The sequence below is a fragment of the Thermobia domestica genome, chromosome 3 (assembly GCF_964235325.1).
Source record: "Thermobia domestica chromosome 3, izTheDome1.hap1.1, whole genome shotgun sequence".
Classification (NCBI taxonomy): domain Eukaryota; kingdom Metazoa; phylum Arthropoda; class Insecta; order Zygentoma; family Lepismatidae; genus Thermobia; species Thermobia domestica.
This window is the reverse complement of record NC_137456.1, coordinates 262,522,009-262,546,538: the sequence shown is the minus strand read 5'-3', so window position 1 is coordinate 262,546,538 and position 24,530 is coordinate 262,522,009. Positions and strand designations below refer to the sequence as shown.

General features: G+C 35.5%; 1 protein-coding gene across 1 annotated transcript in view; it reads left to right on the top strand.

Moving 5' to 3' along the window:
• LOC145681036 (uncharacterized) overlaps positions 1–24,530 on the top strand; it is a 75,966-nt gene that overhangs the window by 43,303 nt on the left and 8,133 nt on the right. The window contains exons 4-5 of the mRNA XM_081752358.1: positions 17,549–17,634; positions 21,921–22,074. Of these exons, the coding sequence (XP_081608484.1) occupies positions 17,549–17,634; positions 21,921–22,074 (240 nt within the window). The remainder of the gene's footprint in view (positions 1–17,548; positions 17,635–21,920; positions 22,075–24,530) is intronic.

The following is a 24,530-nucleotide window of genomic DNA, read 5'->3' as shown; positions in this document are numbered from 1 at the left end:
CTTCGGGAAATAGCATAATTGAAAAATGCCATTAAATAAATATGTTAGAAACACCAGTAGTTTTCTGGTTGGATGTTTTAGGATCTCAGATCGAATCCTATCGGGCCCACATGCTGTTTTGCCGGAAGACAGCTGATATGTCTTTCTATTTCTCGAGTTGTAACTAAGGTGATGTCATGTGTAGGGTTTTGTGTATTTATGATATATAGTGTGGTTCGGATGTGCAGTTTGAGATAGGGAACAAGACGTGCTCTATTGGGCTGTAACTGTTCTTCCAGAGAGTCAGGGAAAATATCCGCTTGCGACTAAGTGTTTTGAGTCAGTCCTTGTGGTCCTTAAAAGATTCTAGCTCTGGAAGCATTTGTTGCACGCTGGTATGTCCAAAGTTTGCGATCATTTAGCGTGACATTTCGAAAATTATTTTCCTAGTATTGTTCATTTTGTCGTTGTGTGAGCACCTTGAGCTTCGCATGCAATGTATTGCACAATGTCTTGTATGCTGGATGTAGTGTGTGCTGCCATTGGCGTCTAGCCCAACGTTTTAAATGAAGATAGATTTGCAGATGTAGACTGTCGCATTGACCGGTGTGTGTTGAGGAGATTATGGTTGTGGAACTCGCTGCTTCTGCTGTTCGTAATGCTAATGTGATGTGAGAAACCGCTTGATCAATGTCCTCAATGGTGGCTGGTCGCTCTCGTAGATCGATCATGGTGTTTAGTTGCTGTTTAAATATATCCCAATCAGTTTCCATTTGCTTAAAGATAGAGGCAGAATGGACAATGCTGCGGTGTGAAACATGGAAAATGACTGGATCCTGGTCAGAGTCGAAATATGAAATGACATAAGGATGGACAGCAAAAGACATGTTTGCAAAGAGCGACGTCAAGCACATCGGGTTGTCCACCAAACTTTGGATAATGAGTTGGATCTGGTGGAGCACTGATGATGAAGTTGGACGTGAGGAGATATTCATGTAGAGCATCTCCAGCAGTGTTTAGAATAATGGAGTTCCATTCTCCATGCTTAGCATTAAGATTCTAGCTAAGATGATCTTGCCCTAAGTTAGCAGTAACATCGAATTCTGTGGGCTCTAGTTGTGTGGCCGGGGACCTGTACCTGGTAACCAATATTAATGGAACGCCTGGAGTTATTAGCTCAACAGCAAGTGCCTCCAAGGTAAGTAGAGGTGCGATTGAAATCAACCTGACTGGGAATGCCTTTTTGATTATAAGTAGAAAAACCTCTTTTCTGTCTGCCCACTCTATCCTGTCGGTAGACAATATAATTGGGTAGGGGACAAGTAGTGATCCGAGCAGTGAAGTGTGTTTCTTGTATAAACATGACATTAACTCTATGGAGGGTTGGAAATCGAATAAGCACTTGTTCCTGCACCTCGAGACCATCTGCATTCCACGTAGTAAGTATAAGTGAATGATGTAGGACGCTAGAGTTTAAAACTGCCATCGTCAACCTTTTCCGCTATTGTTTCTATTACTGTTGCAGCCTTGGAAGTTGAGTCTGCTGCTTGTCGGAAATGAGTAATATCACGTTTAATATGCGTTATTATTTTGCGGAAAGATAAGCCCTTAAGGAATGAAAGAGTGGACTTTAAGTCCAGGTTTTCTTTAGGCCTCTCTTGTTGTTGGGCAGAGGCAGAATGGGTGTGGGAAGAAGTGGAAGCCTCAACGTCCTCAATGTCCGTAGCGTTAGGTTGGATATTGACAACAGTTGGGATGGGAATCGTCTCTTTTAATGATTTATTGAATTTTTTCTTGGTCTTATCTGGAAGTTTTCTCGGCTGCTGGGCCGGCAATTTAAAAGCCTCAGAATATGATTTAAAGACTGGACAGCCATGGTAATTTGCCGGGTGATCTCCCTGATGGTTGGCGCAAGTGGCGGGTGTGGAGGAGTCCGCTTTACTGCAGGATTGGGTGAAATGAAATTGACCACATTTGAGACAGCGCGGGTGCGCTTGGCAGGTGTCTTGTGAATGTCCCAAGCGTTAGCATCTGTATCATTGCAGCATTGAGGGAGGCTTGTATGGTTCGATGTGGACCTTATAATGAAGTATGTTGGTAATAGTATATATATCTCCTTAACAGCTGCAATTCGTTCCAAAGCAACCAAAAAAGTGCCATCATAATTTTCTTGTCATCTGTCTTGCTTTTACGAGACATTTGGTGGACGTTTATTGGTTTGTAACCGAGACGCAACAGTTCGTCCTTCAGGTCGTCTAAGTCGGTGTCTATAGGCAGTTTTCGGACAACTACCTTAATAGGCCACGCCCCACGCCCCACGGTGTAGCATACTCAGTTTTTGTTTGTTCGCAATAAGCCTTAATAGAATTATAATCATCTCTGTTTGTTGGTTGAATTCGAATGCGCTCCTTATTGGGCTCAGCTGGAGAGGGCTCCTTCAATGCTCGTGACAAGGTGTTAATAAATGTATAGGTATTAGTAATTCCGTAGATGAAGATCGGAGGAGGCTTGAAATTGGGTGGCTGCTTTGTCACTGCAGTGTTAGTGCTAGCATTATCTGATTGTGTTGGGGACAAAAGATCGAACTTGTTGCTGAGTGGGAGAGGTGGATATGCTGACGGACAATTAATGAGGTTTTTTGCTTTGTTAAGGTTTGCTAAAGAAGACCTACGTCGCTTTACCATTACTACAACCGTGAAATCTATATCTTCAGAAGTATTTGAAGTGGATGGTTGCGAAGCAATAGGTGTAGTGGATTTCAATTTCGTTGGGGCGGATGCTTGCTTCTTTTTGCCTAAAGGCACCAGAAAATCTTCTGGTTTGTACTTTGGCTTTATTATTTTTCCCTAAGACCTGGAATACGGGTTGATTGTACATTTGTATCTGATTTCGCTGATGTCTTCTGAGAAGCCGTCTTTATAAGGTGGGAGATGGCGCCAGCTTACCACAAAAGGTACTGACGGCCCCTGTGTATATTCTGGTCTTAGAGCAAAGCTCTAAGTTTAGAGTTTTCTTAAGATGCTCTTTCCTCCAGAGAAGAAATACGAAAGTAATCGTTCGCCTGTATAGGTACCAAAGTCGTCAACTTTTTTCAGGTATCTCTTCCTCCGAAGAGGAGAGTATCAAAAATAAATCGTAAGCCAAGAGAATAGCAAAGTCGTCAATAGTTGACTTCAAGTTCGTGTGTTAGCCTCCGTGGAGGCTTAAAATCAACTCGACGGTTGTTTCTTTGAACCTCAAAGAGGCAAGTAATCCAACCGTATATAAGATGATCGCGATTCAACTCAACCAATGGGGATGGAAACACTAAGTCACTCGCTTATTTTTCTCCGCCAGCTACGGATACCCTACTTTTTAAAACTGGTTAAAGCTCCAGGTGGCCAGTTAATTAAGATACGAATATTCGGACCCAAGAGAAACGGGAATAGGGAATGGCGGAATCTTCATAACGAGGAACTACATAATTTATACGGATTATCAAACATTGTTACAGTCATCAAATCTAAAAGGCTCAGTTGGGCAGGCCACATAGCCTGGATGGAAGAAAGAACGAACTCTTTCAAAATCTTAATGGAAGACCAGCCAGAAAATGACCATTAGGAAGACCTAGGTGCATGTGGGAGGGCAATATTAAGATAAATTTCGCAGAAATAGAAGTAAAAAGTAGAAACTGCATCCAATTGGTTAAGGATAGAAGTCAGTGGAGAGCTTTTGTGAACGCGGCATTGAATCACCGGGTTCCACGGGCGGTAGAGTTACTTAGTTTATGTATTTGCTTATTACATACTACATGCAAGAAGAAAGAAAACGTAGATCATACATGAATTAAAAACTGCAACCGGAAGTAGGCTCAAATCTTACAAAAGGTACGAGATATTGAAAAAGTAATCGAAAAAATTCTTCTCTTTACGGTATCTCTTGCTGATTTTTACCAAGACTTCTTTCACTTGTGTCTGCAAAGGGACATGTACAGATGTGAGGAAAAACAAGGTGTGTAAGGAAAAACAAGGTGTATATGAATGATGCTGTGTGTAAAGACGCAGGTTCAGCTAGTTATTATTACAAATACACAATTAAAATTATAATTGATATTTAATTGATGCAGTGTAATTGCTTTAACGAAAGATGTTGAAAGCAATTCACTTGTATCAAAGCGATACACTGAGACTATCAAATTACAATATATACTTTATTTTCAACGAACTTAAAAATTTGGTTACTGGATTCTGTATGTCTGTGTATCTGTCCCGTATTTGTATTTTTTTCAATTTTAAGCCCTCGATTCGACAAAGCATCAAAAACTGAGAAAGGGACGGAATTTTTCGCGTCATTCTTACCGTTCAAAAGATATTGGCCAAAAATGGATGATTTCAAGAGATCTAAGGATCCATATCTCTGGGACCTTCAGTCATAGAAACATGATGTTGCTGTTGATAAATATCTAAGAGATTGGTGAACATTTTGGTTTCAAACAGTAACCAAGTGTCCAAGTGAGACTAGTTTTGACAATGGCCACCAGTTAATATTAGTACCAAAAGGTTTTTCATGCCCTTACGTATTGATCAAGACCAACATCACCTCTCTATGACTTACTGTTCCCGGCATAATCGCCCAAAATAATCCCGATTTCGGGAGCTTTAAGGAACCATATCTCGGGAACCCTAAGCCATAGAGAGATCATATTGGTGTTGACCAATATGTAAGAGGGTGATGGAAATTATGGTACCCAATTGTAACCTGTGGGCACTGGACAACTGGCTACTGGCAAACTGGCCACCGTTCCCCAGATATTGGTTAGAACTGATTGAGTTGCGGGAGATTTGATGAGCCTTTTCTCCGTAACCGTAAGTCGTAGAGAGACGACATTCTGGGAATTTTTGCGAGAAACAGAAGGTGTGGATAGTAAGATTTACTTTTATATGTAGGAATAATCACAGTTATCCTTCCCGGTCCACCTCTTCATTGTTTGTAAGTTCGTTCTGGCAATGCTCTTGGAAGAATCTCAGCTGGTCAATATTAACTTCTTACGTATCTTACAAGTATGTCAACAGTATTTCATTTCTTGGAAATACATGGTAATAACTTGACACATTCTTGGGTAAACTAAAGTATCTTCCATAACTACCCTAACGTAATCTTTCAATAAATATTTATCGGAAATACAATATAGTAATACTTTATATATCCTTATTTGATTTAACATTTTCCATAACTACGAAGACATAGAACAAATTATCAGCAACATTTTACTTTCAAATGTTTATCTTACTGACTTACACTACAAAATATATCGTTACTGATCAACCAATCACATAAATTGTTTAAATACTTTTTCTCTCAATTTGATCTTCTAACAATATTTTGCCCCTTGGATTTTTTTATGTTACGAATCATATTCGAACAGCAGAACATGAATTGTTTAGATTTGACTTTCATCCATTCTCATAGCCCTTTCAGAACATACCTAGATTTCTACATTTCTTTATACTTCAAAATTATTGTCGAACACCATACAAAACTCATAATCAGAATCACATGCGTATTCGATCAAGTATCACTACCAGCGGGGTATTTAGGACTGTTTTCGGGAAATGGCTATGCACATCACGTGAATATAGCACATTTTTTCCTTTTAGGTGCCGACAAACTTTAATAAATTTGTACATATAACAAATTTATTTCGGGGGCGGCTTGAACCCGATAGCCACCTCTAGCCAAATAGGCCACAGATCTTTACTTTTCTGATAACGTAACATTAATACGTTAATACTTAAATTCTGAAAAATGAAACTGTTCTACAATACTTGCAAATTCTCCTTTAGGTCTGTATTCTTTCACATAGACCAAGGGCCAGGGAAGCGATAACTCTCCCTTTACTTGGGAACTTTTGCCATTATATTAGAAATATTCATTAGAATCCTTATAATTAAAAAATAGTTGTTTGTCAAAATATAAGTACAACACCTGGGTCCTGGGGCCATTAACCTTTTAGTACTCGTGTAAATTTACAGACATCGATGGGATCTCTTTAAATCACTGCAGATCACACCGTTAGTGTAACACTGAAACAGGTTATATCTCGATCGATTTGCAAGATTGTGCATTTTCAGTTTATGTAATGTACGATACATTTCTGTGTATGAGAAAGAAAAACTAATTTAGGAATATTTAAGAGAATTTCACTTGAAGCCATTCCTTCTAGATATTCTTTTAGTTATTACGCAACAACACTGCAAACTAGGTGCGTAGTAAAATGAATTTTTGTGTCCTATTTTATGTTCCACTTAAACTGAAAACTTCATCTAGATCAATAAAACAGCAGCAGAGGAAACATGTTTTTTACAGATTTCAAAGGCTTAATAATCGATTTTCATGGAAATACGAGTATAACTTTCTGTTAATGTGCCGATCGTCAGTGCAACACAGTAACAAGTTATACCTCGATCGATTTGCAAGAATGTGTACTTTCAGTTTACGTAATGTACGTTACGTTTCTGCGTACAGAAAGAAAAACTAATTTTTGGATATTTCATAGAATTTCCCTTACAACCATTCCTTCTAGAGATTCTTTTAGTTATTACCTGGTAACACTGCAAACTAGGTGAATAATAAAATGTATTTATGTGTTCTGTTTTATGTTCAAGTTAAACTGATAATTTCTTCTTTATCCTTCAAGTAGTGGAAGAGGAAATATGTATTTTATAGTCTTCACAGAGTTCATAATAATTGATTTTCATGGAAGTATGAGTATCACTTTCTCTCAATTTACAGTTATTACGTGACAACATGGAAAACTACGGAAAAAATAATAAAATGTGTTTATGTTTCCCATTTTATGTTCATCTTAAACTGAAACTTTTATCTTGATCTATCAAATAGCAGCATTGGTAATTCGAATTTTATAGTCTTCACATGGTTCATAATAGCTAATTTTCAAGGAAGTACGAGTATGACTTTGTGTTAATGTTTCGTTTTATTTTTCTATAGAAGACAAGTGATATAAATAATTCTAGTTCATTTTTCTAATTTGTTATATTGTGGTGGATTCCCAGTACCAAGAAATCCCCCAGGGTTTTTAGGGTTTGTTGGGCCATGGTATAATAGAAAATATTTTCAAAACAATAATTTTATTGTTGTGCGGTTACATTATGTTCTTTAGAAAATACTTTTTGTTTTGCTATTCTGCAATGAATACAACTTCCAAACATGACTGCTAAATGTGAAGGTATCAAACAACTCTCGAAGTTATTGCGTAGGGCATGTATTCCTATTACATGTGTACACAGATTGCTACAAGATAAGGATTTGCTGTTTTAAAAATAAAGAATTCTGTGTAATACACTACACATAAAGCGAAACTAAGACAAGGAAGAGAAATTTCATTTTAAAAACTTGCTTAAAAACTTCCCGTTCAAAGAACTGCAGCAAGAGAGTGATACTGTAAAACTGCATGCTTAACATTAACTTCTGCTCGAAGATCCGGTACAAGTTGTGGTATCTCATTTCGTTGTGGTATCCCGTTACAAAATGTTATGATTCTGCCGTGAACAATTTCAGATCGACGATCCGGTACAAGTTGTGGTATCTCATTTCGTTGTGGTATCTCATTATAAATTGTTCATGGAAAAACATGCCTAAATATAAATTCACTAAAGGCGCACTCTGTGCAGGTATGTCAATAAGTATTTTGGCTACTGAGACAGATTTCCTGTCACTGTGAGCTGTTCTTAATCACCACCAACAGGTGTGAGTTTCTTCGTGGCAGCCCACGGCGGGAATGCTACGTTCCGAAAGCTCAGATTTACCTCAACTCTCATGAAGTTTATATACACTTACTGACATAACTTCAAAGAGTGCTCCTTCAACGCATTTATTTTATCTATGTTTCGTCCATGAACATTTTCAGCTCAACTATCTGGTATAAGTTGTGGTACCTCATTTCGGCTGCCCTTAGATCTACTTCTTGAATCTATAACTGTAGTGATTCATCTTCCTATCGAATAAGTATTCCTTTAATTGCAGGTTAAGTTGTTCTAGTGACAGATGTCACTAGTTTTCTATGAAATATCATTTCTCTTTTTCGTGATCAACATTTTAGTTCTTTTTCTGGCAAAATACGCACTGCCCCTCGTTAAACAGGATGTCTGCTACATAGTGTTGTATAGCATTACTCTCCAAATATGGTGAACTATCCACTAAAAATGAACAAAATTTCGCCCCACATGATTCAGCAAAATGACTTAGAAACCGCGGTAATTTTGTCACACTTTCGTAGTCACAGCGATAGACCGTGTTTGCTTGTCTCGTATTCTGTAGGAATGTGGACGCAACTTGATGTTAATCGTGCAGTTTGGCAGTATCACTCTCTTGCAGCAGTTCTTTGAACTGAAAGTTTTTAAGCAAGTTTTTTTTAAATGAAATTTCTCTTCCTCGTCTTAGTTTCGTTTTATGCGTAGTGTATTACACAGCATTTTTTATTTGTTTTAGAACAGCAATCCCTTTTCTTGTTGCAATTGTTGTCTGTCTGGCTAGCTTCTTTTTGTTCCTAATTCTTCTTCAGAATAACTGACAACACGTGGATTTCAGTCGAATGTACTACTACTATCGACTTAAAGACAGACAAGAACATAAAGAATATAACAAATTGTTTAATATTACGGCAATTAAAAAACTATATCTTACATATTATATTATGTGCGAATATCTGCGTAATGAGAATACATGCCCTACGCAATAACTTCGAGAGTTATTTGATATCTCCACATACCAGCAGACATATTTGGAAGTTGTATTCATTGCAGAATATCAGAAAAAAAGTATTTTCTTAAGAACATAATGTAATCGCACAACAATAAAATTATTGTTTTCAAAATATTTTCTATTATACCATGGACCAACAAACCATAAAACCTCCCTGGGGGATTTCTTGGAACTGGGAATCCGCCATAATATAACAAATGAGAAAAATGAACTTGAATCATTTATACCACTTGTTTTCTATAGAAAAAAAGACACATTGACACAAAGTCATGCTCGTACTTCCATGAAAATTAGTTATTATGAACCATGTAAAGACTATAAAATTCGAATTTTCAATGCTGCTATTTGATAGATCAAGATAAAAGTTTCAGTTTAAGTTGAACATAAAATGGGACACATAAACACATTTTATTATTTCCGTAGTTTTCCATGTTGTCACGTAATAACTGTAAATTGAGAGAAAGTGATATTCATACTTCCATGAAAATCAATTATTTTGAACTCTGTGAAGACTGTAAAATACATATTTCCTCTCCCGCTACTTGAAGGATCAAGACGAAATTCTCAGTTTAGCTTGAACATAAAACAGAACACATAAATATATTTTATGACTCATGTAGTTTGCAGTGCTGTCACGTAATAACTAAAAGGATCCCTAGAGGGAATGCTTTCAAGTGAAATTCTCTTAAATATTCCTAAATTAGTTTTTTCCTTATACGCAGAAATGTCTCGTACATTGCGTAAACTGAAAGCGCACACTCTTACAAACTGATCGAGTTATAACTGGTTCCAGTGTTGCACTAACAGTATGATCTACAGTCATTTAAAGAGATCTTATCGGTGTATGTAAATATACACGGGTGCTAAAGGATTAAGAGCATCAGGACCAAAGTTTTGTACATATATGTTAACCAACAACTATTTTTTTTATAATAAGGTCCTTCAGGAATGTTTATAATATAGTGATAAAAGTTCCCAAGTGGACTGAGTTATCATTCCCTTCACCCTTGGTCTAACTAGTTGATATTTTGATTGTTTTAGCATTCTTGATTCTGTCGGTTTCAGCAATAACCTCATTCAGTACTTATTCAGTCGAGCTCAAATTACTCAGAGTTTATTTCCTTTTCGCTCGGTTAATTTTTTTCTTTTTATATTTCTATTTTGGTATTATAGTAAGAATTGTGTAAGTTATTTCCTAATTCCTTATAATAATAGTATAGGATATATGTTTTGTTCGTTTTGCTTTATATTGCCTTATATATGCATTCGAGCATTGTAACGTTTCTTTTTAATTTCTGTAGTTTGCTAGTAATCCAATGGAGGATAGAGGGTGAGCTTCTTGTAGCGAAGAACAAGCCATCGAAGAAGCTTTTGAAGCCTTTGAAGTAGTCTTTGAAAAATCTCCTAAACCTGATTAATTTCTTTCCAAATTATTAGACATTTCCTTTATTGCTTGTATTCTTTCATAATATTGATACCATATATTAATATAATATTACATTTTCAAGTTCTATCATATTTTGTCCTTTGTTATATGTTTCTGTCTTTTAACATTTCGGGTGGACAAGTTCGCTAGTTAAGGATGAAAAAAGTGCGCGTTGTACTTCAACATATCTACCCACTGATTTAGGATGTACGCGTAGTGTTCTGCGAAAAGCGGAAGTAAAGCGAAGAAGAAAGAGGAATGATATTTTGAAAACGAACTATTTAACAGAATCAACTATGAAACCTAGTTTTTTTATAAACTTAAAAAGAAATCCGTTCTGTCTCATATGCGCAGAGGCCTCGCTCCGTTTTGATTCAGTAAGGTAGGAAATGAACATGACAAAGGCTACATCAAGAGGTAATAAGCTCTAATTTTCAAGAGAATTGAACCATAAGAAGAAATAGGTTCAATAGAATGTCAGTAGGTAGTCTTCACCGCTAGTGTTTTCAGTTTGCTAGTGATTTTCTATTCATCTTTAAGAATAGCTGATGCACGTTTAGGCCTAGTTTTTGAAAAATAATAGAAGGGAAAATGTGTCGTGTTTTCATTCTCTTTGTAAGATGGCAGCCTGGTATTATTTCAATGATTTGTAACAAAGGTCACGGTCTCTGTACAGAACATGTAGCAGATAGTTTATGTGTCTCGCTTCCACCCATCATACGATAAACATTAAACACTAAATATTTATTATTTTCGTTAAGGAAAATGATTACAATCGTAATCTTAGCTAAGAGTAACACATTTAGTTCCACTGTTGTAACATGTGTACACTGCCTACCTGTACACGAGATTTTGTATGAATTCGCGATATTCAGAAGGTTCACTTGTCTACCGTAGTAACTTATGGTTAGTTTCATTGATATCTTTGTATGTCCTTTATTTTATAATTGTTAACCTCAATTTATTAGTCCAGTTCATTATATCATTTACTTAAGCTAGCTCAACTACAGCTTAAACTCGTGCTAACTCGTTGCTGTGCTTCCTCCAAAACCCTGTAATGCCAATGTTGAAAGTCTTATTTTGTTATATTGGAATTTACTACACGTAGTTCGTAATGCCACTATCGTGGCTAATGCATTCGGGAGGGAATATGCAGCTAATGTGAAGAAGTTAGTGGGACAACAATTTTGCATATGTGGGTACAATTTTACTGGTGAAATTTCCAATATTTGCATTACAAGGATACAGTTGTTAATAATAGTTATGTAGCCTGTTTTCTCCTTGGTATTATATGTCTATTCATGGTATAATATAAAAAGGAGAGTTTTGTTTTGAAATTATGTAGAATAATAATAACCGCTCCCTTTATAAATCGTCTATGGCTATTAGTATTCTTTCCTTTTATGTAAGCTGCTCCCTCATTCTCAATTTATGCCACCAGTATTTCTTCTGATGTTTACTTGCTAACGCTTAAGCTATAATGCTCAATTATGTTCGGTTGTAACTCGTTGGTACTAAAGTCTAAAGATTGGTATTTTCACCACCGTGGGGCAGTGTTTTGATAAACGTGTAGGAAAGCATAGTATGCAAAAATATATTGATCTTTAAGAAAAAATGTATCATTTATCTCATATGAAAGTGAATTACAAAGTAAAATAATGCAATTGTTCTATATGAGAACCGGAAAATTATTTAAAATGAACACAGGTTAGACACTGATCTTATCTGGAAATTCAAGATTTGTTTTGGGACTTACCGTAAACTTGAAAATCTGGGGCTAGTTTGAAAACTGACACTTTTTTGTTATATGGTATAATAATGAGAGAACTGTAAGAGTTACGTCGTTTTCTTCCAGACAATTGAAGAGTGGGCACTTAGAACAATATGGATGGTCATAAGTGTTGTGTTTTATTTATAGATTGATCTAAAAATTATCACAGCAATTGATACTTTTTGTGTTTTTTTTGGTTATTCTGTAAATTGCCACTGTGTTTACGTAAAGAAAAGTGATTTTTACCTGGTTGTGCTAAATATCATTGCTTTCAGAAGTTTCCTAATGAGGAAATTAGTTTTACATTTCCACTTCCTTTCTGGGATAATCTGTGCTCATATTTTATATCCTTCCGTTTTTCTACTAAAAATGGTGATACTGGTCAGGGGATACACAACGATGACATTATCAAAGTTTTGCCTGAATCTACCTACAACCTCGGAGAACAAGTTGTTTTTCCGTATGACTTTGCAGCAAAGAATTTCAATATGTGAATTGTTGTCCTTATCGTACTGTGTTACATTGGTATTATTATAACAGTACCATATGATATTTTTGCAGAGTTAACGTAAATGTACACTTGCAAAAACGGTACCAGGTAATTTTGCAAACCAATGTAAGGCAATTACTGATATGATACACAAATAAATTTCATAAAATTACGTAGGCATGTTTAGTGTCTTAAAGAAGTTTCAAGAGTTTATGCGTGTATTGGCATTTGTCAAACTTTCCCTTGCATTCTTTGAAATACTACCGTTTATAATACCATACTGCAAAAATAAATTTTACTGGTTCTGTATGCCTTCACGAAGACAAGTAGTTACCGCTGTAATTAATTTGGACTGGTTCAACAATATATTGTATTTAACTAAAAGGTTGTGCGAAAAAATCTATTTTATTTAAAACAGCCTAGAAAGGTATTACTATGAAAAGAACATAGACATGTTGCAAATCAATCTTCTCAGAAAAGTTTGATCTTACTCGTGGTTCTTTCCAAATAGTCCCATCTCTCATACAGCTCTTACTACTACGAAAAGACATATATTTTCCAAGTAACCCCAAAAGCGGAAAGCACATTTTGGCTCCTGGGAGGTTTCAGTCTCAGTAAAATTTTATGACAGCAGGAAAAGGTAACATGATCTAAGCTCTGGAAACATCACAATAAGAAAAATGAACTGCAATAAATAACATGGGGTTGCATGAATACTAAAAAGAAACTTTCCATGTAACCCCAGTCAACGGTATTTAAAACGGAACCTAGAATTTGGCAGTGACTTGGAAATTTACGTTTGGAACTGTGAAAAATTCTTTTAATGGTATGACACAGAATAGAAAATCTAATTACTATAAAAAAAAAACTTGAAATGACTGTACTACTTATATTTTTTCATTCTTTAAGATACGTTGTCAACGTCGATGAATACTACCTGTCTAACTGAAATAAAAGTTAGTCATTCCTTTATCTAGTTACCTTACCTATTCCTATGTAAAACGAAATTTTGGTGGTTTATAAAAATTTCAAATAAAATAGTAACTCATTACGCCTAGAGTTTAATATCAACTAGAGTAACTTTAATACTCAATTGAGCTGAAGTTATACCCTTTTATATACTCTCTGGATTCGTACGTTCTTCATGACGCATTGCTAGTAAGTGTTTAGATTCTTTCTTTGACACGTTGTCACCTAGAATCTGGATTTTTAATTTTTCTTCTTATTAAAGACGTTCGTTTCCTAAACGTTTTCACTCTTAGAGTCTAGGGTGTGTGACTTTAGGTCATGGGTTTATTATAGGTTAGCGGAAACGACCAAGTTCTGATTTCATTATTTTCATAAAGTTACAGTCTAATATGGACGTCACAGTTTTTGGCGACTCCAGTCAACGTGCCCCTTACAGTTTCGGCTAGTCAAGCCAGGAGTATGTTACATCTAGATGGTAAACTGTTCTGGGCTGAATCATTCTTTTTATATTATGTATTCGCAACAGTAACACTTTCTTACCTGTGCCTTCTTGGGAACTCATTAGCTCTTATATTCTATATCCAGTTGATAAACTAATTCATAGTTTTGTTTCTGTTGTTATTTTCTGGGCATTACATGGGTAGTTTCTCTGAATTTATTGAACTTTCCTATTGATTTTACATCTGATGTACAGCCGGCTTACTGTAATTGCCTTATTTACACCTGGTTATATTTTGGAAACGAATTTTCGACATATGGGAAATGCTCTTCCAGTATACATGTATAATAATTTATTTGCTGCCAGACCATGGTCAAGTTACCATGATTAAGTAAGGAATATTTAAATCGATTTTTTGATAAGATGTAATGATCGAAAGTCTTTTGATAAGATGTAACGGACGGATAAGGCTGTCCGTTTGTTGTAAAACAATCCTCTCAGTATATCGCTTTTGTAGTTCAAACATAAATCATGTCGTGTTGAAAATAGGTGCTTTTGGCGAGGAATTACCAACTTGTGTTGCGTTAGAAAACTTACAACCGGTCTTCCTTCATATATGAGTTGTCGATAACTCGTCGCCACATTGTCATACTATTAGAAATAAAGAATTAGTAATGACCGTAATCCGAATGTGATTGATGTTGTGTAATTGCGTTAACAACATCAATCTGCTGAAAGCAATTTACTTATATCAAAGCGATTTACTGAAACTATGGAAAACATATCTGTGTTTTCATTTATTCTCAATATTAACTTCTCACCTAACTCAAACCTGTCAACGAAATTACATTCATCCGAAATACTTCATTATATAGTAATAGCACTATAAATTCTTACTTCAAATTAAATATCTATTGTATTCTATACAACCTTAAGCAGCTACTGAATTTTATAATCGCAGCTATAGAGGCATGTTGATTTTATAAGGGAAATTGTTCCGATATTTGAGTGGATTTAAGAGTTGCTGCATGAGCTACAAGAAAAATGATCCGTCCATGAAGCCGAATGCCCAGTTCAAAGTAAAATTCCTAACAATAAAAATTGTAATAACTAACGATGGATAGTATCGCCAGACATTTATAGATTAGTGTAAGTAATTTACATACTGAACAAAACAAAAAATATAAAACGTTTAATTCAATGAAAAAATAAGAAAGGAAGAAAGTCGGTTTTATACTCATGTATTTAATTGTCTGCCGACCGGCTTTATTCCCTCCTTTACTATATTTGATAACTACTAAAATATTAAGTAAGCTATCAACCACAAATTACAATTCATGTTATCGATAGCTCATCTATGATAAATGCAGCAGAATTGCTGGCGAAGATTTGAAAAATCATTCTTGGTTGGTACGGACTCAAGAGCTGATGGTGCAATTGCGATTCCGTACCAACAATCCTGACGCCAGGCACGTAAAGGGGGGAGTCCGTGACATGAATTACTGTGGTCATCAGAGGAGGGGCTTGATCATTCAAAACTATTTTACTGGCACCTTCTACTGCTTCGTTTAGCCAGGATTTCATAATGAAGAGGTGACATGAAATACTGTGATTATCACACCATGAGCTCGATCAATTTAAACTATTTTACTAGCAACATATACTGGTTTGTTAGGATACTAAAATGAGAATACGTTAGCATTGTAATACCAAACTGTGAAGAAATCTTAAGTAAAACAATAAAGACAAGTATTGAGAAAGATTTTACAATATTTGTGTTACTTCCTTTTTCATTCAAATATAACAATTTTGCTTTTATTATGACGTCAACTATTACAAAACTATGATATCCACTATTAAGAAAGTACATTATGCACTATTCGAAAATGTACATATTCAATAATGTCTGGTTAAATATTTTGCAATAACTGCATTCTTTTCTCTGTTGAGAACTTTCTTTCCAAATAACTTTTTGTTTTCGTTATTCCACTACTATCTGTTCCAAATGACAAGTTAAAGAAGCAGTAGAAAACTGTTTCTGAAATAACATATTTGATACTGCAGACAAGCGATAACGAAAAATTATGATATATCAGTTGAGAATGATCCAAGAGCATTGTCAGAACGAACTTAACAAAATGGAGAGATGTAGCGGGAAGGATAACTCTGATTGTCCCTACATGTAAAAGTAAATCCTTTTATCCACATCTTATGTTTCTCGCAAAAATACACAAAATATCACCTCTCTATGACTTACGGTTCCCGAGACATGGCTCCTTAAATCTCCCGAAATTCAATCGCTTTAGTCCAATATCTGGGGAACTGGTGGCCAGTTTGCCAGTAGCCAGTTATCCAGGTGCCATCGGTTACTATTTGGTACCAAAATGTTCACCAGACCCTTAGGTATTGATCAACAATAATATTATATCTCTATGACTTATGAATCCCGAGATATGGTTCCTTAAATCTCTCGAAAATGGAACATTTTTTGGACAATATGTCGGGAACGGTAAGTCATAGAGATACTGGTGTCGATCAATACCTAAGGGGCTGGTAAACATATTGGTACCGATATTAACTAGTGACAACTGTTCAAAACAGTGGACATCTGTTACTATTTGGTACCAAAATATTAACCACCCTCTTAGATATTGATGAACACCAATATTATCATTCTATAACTTATGGTTCCAGAGATTTGGCTCTTTAAATCTCCGAAAATCGACCATTTTTGGCCAATAGCTCGGGAACGGTAAGCGTGACGCGAAAAAATTCTACCACTTTCTCACATAGGTTTTGATGCTTTATTTAATGGAAGGCTCAAATTTGAATAAAATCGCAAATAACATACACATAGACATAGAGAATTCAGTAACGAACTTTTAAGTTCGTTGAATTGTCCACAAAAGGGCACTATGTTTTCGAAAGCTTGAAATTTCCCTGACCAGTAGCAGAAATTCTAAAAATTCAAGAACTTTTCTAGAATTGTCAAATTCTTTGACCTTTCGAGGCTATCCTGCTCATTCAACACCACGTATTGCAAAATTACTCAGAAAAATAAAAAGCTACAGTAAGCTATTGGTCACACTTTCTTAACATTGATTCTTCTTTTTCTCGTTTCGTTTTTTCATCCTTCCTTAATTTTTTTCATTTCTGGCTTCAAAAGGGGGAGTCCGGCTCCCTCGTTAGCTACGTGCCTGCTTGGCATGATATTTCTTAAATTCAGGTTGTTTACTTTAAAATATCGAGTTTGTCATGAAGTAATTTTCGTGGGATGAAGTTTTAATTAATTTAGTGTGTAATAAGGCGATTGTTGAAGTGTGCCGTCAAAAATTGTAAAATTCTGAACGAAGACTTTCTATGTATGTTCGGGAATGTTACAAAGAATACAAACTTGAATATTTTTTTTACGGGGGAAGTACTTCAGACAAGTGCTCGAAAGTGTGAATCCTTAGCTTTTCTTTATCCGCATATTTAATTTGTCATCCTAGTTTTGATAGGAAAGGTTTGATGGAATGTCTATTTACTCTCAATGGATCTTTTAAGTGATAACTCTCCGCAAGTGTGCACATACATACATGTATCAAATTGCGAAAAAGAAAAGCAAAGCCAGCATTCACTACAGATGCAGTACAATTTACTTATCACTAATAAATAACAAATCGAGAATTGCAAATTTATAATAACCACTCGTATATACTTTTTTACTTACAGTTGTCAAAGGAATTCTTGTTACAACGTTATTAATTGTGATTACCGGAATTATCTTCGATTCTCTACTTATCTACGGCGCTTTTAAGGTAAGAATTTGTCTTAATGACTACAATAACAGATATTATGGCTTAAAACTTAGGGAAGGTGAGATTAAGTAGCAATATAATTCCTGACACATATGATAAAGAGGTGTAATTTCCAAAATGAGTTATTATATCCCATTCTTTTGTGCTCTATTTTGCAGAAATATAGAGGGTGGTCCAAAAGTAGGTATAAAGCTGTGTATTAATCAGTATGGCATTTTAGTTTGTTAAGATAATGAGTGTATTTGCTTAGATGTTTTCCGAGCTTAAGACATAAGTGAAAAGAAATAAGAACACATAATAAAGAAACTAAGGCAATGCATATGTGATTAAAAATAAATAAATGATATAAAATGCCATGAGCCCGTTATGGGGCCGTATACCTACTTTTGGACCATCCTGTATAAAGTTTTAAATAAATTTAACTTTTAAGGCTGCATTCAATGTTCTTATGTAATGAAACATGAAATGAATGTTTTTAGTTTAACATCCGACGTGTATGTCTGTTAGGCTAAAGGAGACTATGATTAAAGCAAGTGAATAATGATGGAAGAATTGGTAGAATGATAACATGAGAGAAAACGGGAGTACCCCGATAAAACCCAGAGGTCCAATGATATACACCACAAATTTAAGTGGCCGGGGATCGAACCTGGAACTAGTCGTACCAGAGGAAAGCGATCTATCACTGAAACATTGTAACCTCGTGTTCTTATGTGTTATTAGTGTAATTGTGAGTTTTTTTCCTAACGCATGAATTTATGTCTCAAAGTAAAAATAATTCTATAGCTTTAATGATAATCATATTACAATAATGTTATTTGCACTAATTAATGCAACTTCGAAAAAGATATTAAGTTGCTCTAAAAATACCAGTTAAAATAAATAAAACAACGCATTCAATGCCGAAAGTTATGATTTATTTAATTAGCGACATCTGCACAACAATTTTGCTGAATATATGTATAGACTTGTTAAAAAAGTATCCTTGATACCCATAATTCTTCCTAAATGATTTCGGCTACAAATATAATCATAATATCTTAAAAATTATACTTGTGACTAAAGTAACATATATTTTAGAGAGTAATGAGATATTTTACAACCTTTAGGAAGAAAAGTAGAATGGCGTATAATATTCAGAGTTTACATATGTATATCATACACGTATACTACTTCACACGGTAACGTAAAATAATTGTAAGTTGAAACTAAAAATGTTTCTTTAGATATAGCTACAACACACAAAGCAACGAAAATTTTAGGAATAATCCTAAAACTATGAATCAAGGGATTGCGATTTTGGTTAATAATTAATTTTTCGATCAAAGACTACAACATTTTTGAACGGTCCTAAAATTGAGTTATCGTTTCTCTTTTCTTTGTTCTTTTTTAATGAAGTAAGCACATCATATTGAGTTAAGTGATATTTCGGATTTGGCTACACTGAATGACATTTTCCAGATATAATGACTACAATAATTAGCTTTCGGATCAGGGACCACAACATTTTTGAAGGGATTTCAAATGAAGTTTTCGAATTTTGTGCGGAATAAGCAGATCCTACTGACAAGGAAACTTTTTCTGGTGTTACACGAAATGTGGAACTAGACTGGTCACTCGATTTGTGTTAGTGAACAAGGCAATCCATAGGCAAGAAAAACCCTCGATGGTAACTGTTCGGTACTTATGGAGGGAGAGTAGGGTCACTGCCAAATAATGAGAAATTGTGGATAATGAGACGAAATGTGGAGCGATTTCGATGAAAATATGCATAAAAGTGCAGTTAAACATACACTAATATATGACATTACATTCGACAATACTCTGACAAATGAAACCAGAGGCGTAGTACGTAACGACAGAGAAGGAGGGCGGGTAACATGGAGTATAGCGTAGGGTAAAAGTTCCATAGAAGGTATAAACACATATGAGCCGAACTTCAGGGGAGTAGCATAGTAATATATCATGGGCATAGTCAAGTACATGAGTGGAGTGTAGAAAAGCAAAGCGGCAACGACCCCTACCTTCCTGAGCTGATCTTGCAATGTACAGTGGTGTATTGGACTTTGCAGTGCATTCACACAGGGGCGTATATTGTCTTACTTTTATGTCACCATCATCATAAACATATGAAAATGATTGCCTACCTGTATACAACAGTCTATACACATCGGACGTCACGAGAAGAGGAGGTAAGGGCCTTACGGACAATCCCCTCCATACATGATCGCTCGAAGGGGAGGACAGGGTGAGGCCAGGCCCCCTGTCTCACGAGAATGTATTAAATTTCATAAGATTTTCTTAGTACAAATAAAAAATACCAAATATAATAGAGCAACCAGGGATTTGAGCCCCATTAAAAAAATTACTTCGGGCGAGTTTTTTTTTTCATTTCTGCTTCACGGTGTCGTCTACAGGCTGTCTATAGTTTGTGATTGATTACTTGACCATGCAAGGGCGCCCATCAGGGGGGTGCAAGGTGGGGCAACCCCCCCAAGAGGAAATTGTACTTGGGAACATTGAAAACCCAATAGAATTTTTACATTAGTTACAGCAAAATTTGAAACTATATTTGAAACGTCGCTTATACTTGCCCATCTTGGAAACCACAACATGGGTGCCCTTCTCACCGTATGTTATTACTATACAATTCCCCTTCTTTCAATGTTTTCCTCAATTATATGACCATTGTTTTTAACTTGCGCTTCCTCCCACCCCCTCCTCTGTCGTTATGTGCTACACTCTGCCCTGACTTGTCAGAGTATTGTCGAATATGAGGTAACATTGTAGTATATGTTGTGCTTCTACGCATATTTTCATCAAACTCGCTCAATATTTCATCTCATTACAAACAACGTGTTGCGTTGGGAGTTCTCGTACTCTTTCCCCTATAAGTACGGAACGGTTGCGATCGAGGGTTTTTCCCGTCTATGGAATTTCTTGTCCACTAACACAAATAGATTGACCATAGTCTTGTTCCACAATTCGTTTGACACCAGCAAAAGTTTCCTTGTGAGTGAAATGCTAGTTTGGGTTTGGCTACACTATATGTAGTTTTCCAGATATAAGACTTACATGAAAATTTTTGTTGAACACTAATTATTTTTTGCATTATGGACAATAATATTTTTGAACGGGCGCAAAATCGAGTTTTCGTACTTTTTACAGAATAAGCACATCATACTGAGTTAAGTGAAGGTTGAGGTTTGACTAAACTATATGTGGTTCTGCAGACATAATGCTTAAAATAGAATTTTTGATTAGAATATATTCCATCTTTTGATCCAAAAAAAGCATGTTACAATTCATAATGATAGAGCAAATGGTGGATTTCATATTAGGTTACAAGCCCTCTTCTCTTATAGTCTAGCTACTAAAAAGGACGCTAAACTCAATCAACCAAGTAAATTTTACAAAGCTTTACTGCCTTTTAAATTTATTTAAAAAATAAGGATAGTAACAACCAAAAGAGGATCAAAACATTCTTGTACAAAACCGAAATTCACAACCACTTGAATTGGAATTTTCTTTCATTAATGTATGTTCCGTTTACTCCTGTAACAGTATATCTGTATCAATCGATACTGGGATAGAAAGAAGGTGATGTTGATAAGCAAAGATTAAGATGCTAAAACAAAATTATTCTTCAAATTAAGATGAAGATAATCTAGGAGACAAGAAACATAACCTGTTGCATTTTCTCTCTAAAATACTGTTAAAACGTTGGGTTTCGTTATTTAGTATGTGGGAATTCTCCAGTAAGTAAACACAGTAACTTATTAAAACACTTTAAAAGTACACAGGGCTGGAAAATAAAAACGTAATACGTGAAACGTAGCAGCAAAACATAAAACTCACAGAAGAAACGTAAGATCCGGCAGCTCTGATTGTAAAAAATTGCCTGAATGATAATAATTAAAAGATAGGATAGGAAATAAAATGCAGGAGAAATCCTTACAAAATGAGGTGGGTGGTGGTGAAAGAATTTTATAATTTCTTTTATAAAATGTACGGATACTTATCAAAGGCTACAACAAACATCTTGGGTGGAGGATCTCAAATGTATGTCGCATAAGACAGCTAGGTGGGTAAAAATTTACCAGAAAGCATTTGCAAAACATGGATACAGTATTATTTGGTATTGAGAACACTTTCTATTCTAGGCAACGTGATGAAAACGAGATACTGTAACGAAATATTATTCGATATAAACGATGTTGTTATAGAAAAATGATTGTTGTCTAAGTACTTCTGATAATGAAATTGTTTGTTTACGTATTTTACAGGAGAATCCCCGTTTCTTTATTCCCTGGCTAATAAGAGAATGCATAGGATTGGTAGTAAACTGCGTTGACATCTTAATTATGGTTGTGGCACTATTCTCGGTAGGATTCCCTGGTACAGCGATTGGATTTTTGATTCTCGGTATTGTTATAGTAGGTAAGGCGATTTTTTTAAGTATTGTATATGTAACGTTTGGTCTAAATTTAGACCAAGGATATTACTATATATTCATTTCGTACGCAGTGTACTTGTTGACAAATTGTTCTCTCAATACCTTAAGAAAATTGCATATATAAGTATAGTAGAGAACAGGCAGTATACTAAATAAATACTTAGGGAACAAACACGTTAGCTTTGATAAGTATGCTTGTAAACGAAAATAGGAGCGGAAAGTATGCACCATCCCGCATCAGATGCTATTACAAAGTAATCTTTCAAATTGCACGGACAACAATGTGAATTGTACAGCAGTGTTCTACTCCACTTTTCAACCTTGTTTACAAGTTCACGGATAACGTGCGTATATCCATATACATTCCTTTAATATTACTCTTCTTTCAGAGATAACAACGTTTATGTTGTAAATCTGAAAATAAACAATACCTCCGGAATGAAACAAGTGAAACCACCTTCATTTACTTACAGAACACAAAATAAACTTATGAAGGATTGTGCTGCAAATTGCATTCGTTATGTTTTGTCATGTCTTTATTAAAAGTAATCACCTCACCAGAATGTCGGATAAATAAATGAATTACTTATGCAATAGAGTCCTTTATTGTAATAGTACAACACGTTTCACTTGAAAATTTCCTATTATGGGAATTTCTATTGTAACACGATTTTTCAAGAACAGATTAAAATAAGATTAGAATAACAATATTGTTCTCGTCTGTATGTTCTTTATGAGGGTTGCTATAGAGTTTATGTTTTCTGCATTAACTATGATTTTTATATGTGAGGAATGCCGCTACTATCTTATAGTCTCGCGGTGAATCGAACATAGCGCGCAGTTGATTCACACAGCATGGTACGTTAAGTATCAACCTCCGATAATCTGACTATCTCTCTCTTCCCTGAATATTAACCCCGCAATTGTTAACAATCCTAGAAACTTTAGGTAGAAAAACAATCATCAATTTAATAATTTGGTTACAATGTTACTTCCTGATGTTACCCTAATGAAAGCGAAATCTTTGAGTTTTACGTCCCACGTTTATGCCGGTTAGGCTAAAGGAGACTGTGATGATGAGTAATGAATGAAACGGTGGAATGAAGAAAGTGGGAGGAAACGGGAGAACCCCGAGAAAACCCACGCACACGGTGTTTGTCCACCACAAAGTTCACTTGGCGGGGACTGGGATCGAACCCGGGACCCCAAGCACCCGGGACCCCAAGTTACCCTAATATATGAATGAGAAGACCATAAATAAACTTCATATATATGCTATTCATTTAAGGAAGTTTAAACTGTTTTCTAGACCAAATCAATTATTAACCTTCCTTTACTCCAATATTTTACTTATTGCATTTCTGATATATTTCTCAAAATGGTTTGATTGTCACTAATTTTGTTGTTTACAAATCACATAAGGTAGCTGTGTTGTAAAAGGAAGCATTGTTATGTAAAACAAAATGAATAAGCATATGTTTTTGAAATACACAAAAATGATAAGCTGAACCCAGTCCAATGTGTGTCAGAATAGTCGTACATATGCATGAAGTGTTTTGAAGCCGACGAAACTACTTAAAATTGGATGAAACATTACACCATTTACAAAGTTGCTAAGCGAATTATATTAGATAAATAAGGAAAATATAAAGATTAAAGAATATTTAATTGAAATAACTCAGACCAGAATATGCTGAATAAATTAGAAGTGATGTCATTTCATATATTGCACTGCAAATGTCAATACGACGTATTCATTGCCTCTCTTTTCCACGTGCTTCAGACTTTACCACACTAGTAGGTAGGAAGGAAGTACAAACAGGGAGGACACTACTCTCAGATTTGTAAGTAGGTCAGCTCGGATGAGTCAACTCGCAGTATAAAAGTATAAGATGGATTGGCTCCTATAGAGCCTAGTGAGGAGCTATACGGTTAAAACGATTAAACAGTTACAGAAAAGATACATCAATTATTTCCTGCGAAATATTGTGCTAGATGGAGCTAAAATGAGTTATGGCAAGATAGCCCCCACTTTAGAAAATTGAAAAAATGACTAGGTCATTCGTTTGTACTGCGTTGGTTCCGAAAATATTTTCGTTTGTACCATTTTCCTTATAAGGTTACTTGAGAGGCCAATGGGGGGCTATCTTGGTGCCAAAATAGCCCCCCGTATCACAGCACAAAATATTGAAATACGTCATTCGAAAGTAAATCGTTTGTACCGTTTGTACGGATTTTTTTTGTACCCTGATAGTTTTCGAGAAAGAGGGGATGACATTTGGGAGCTATCTTGTACACAAGATAGGCCCCGTAATGTGTACTTTTTCCATGCACATTTATAAGTATTATGGCCCCCCGTCCCAAATGTTATCCCTTGTTTCTTGAAAACTACCAGAGTACAAAGAAAACTTTTTCGATACAAACGGTACAAACGATTTGC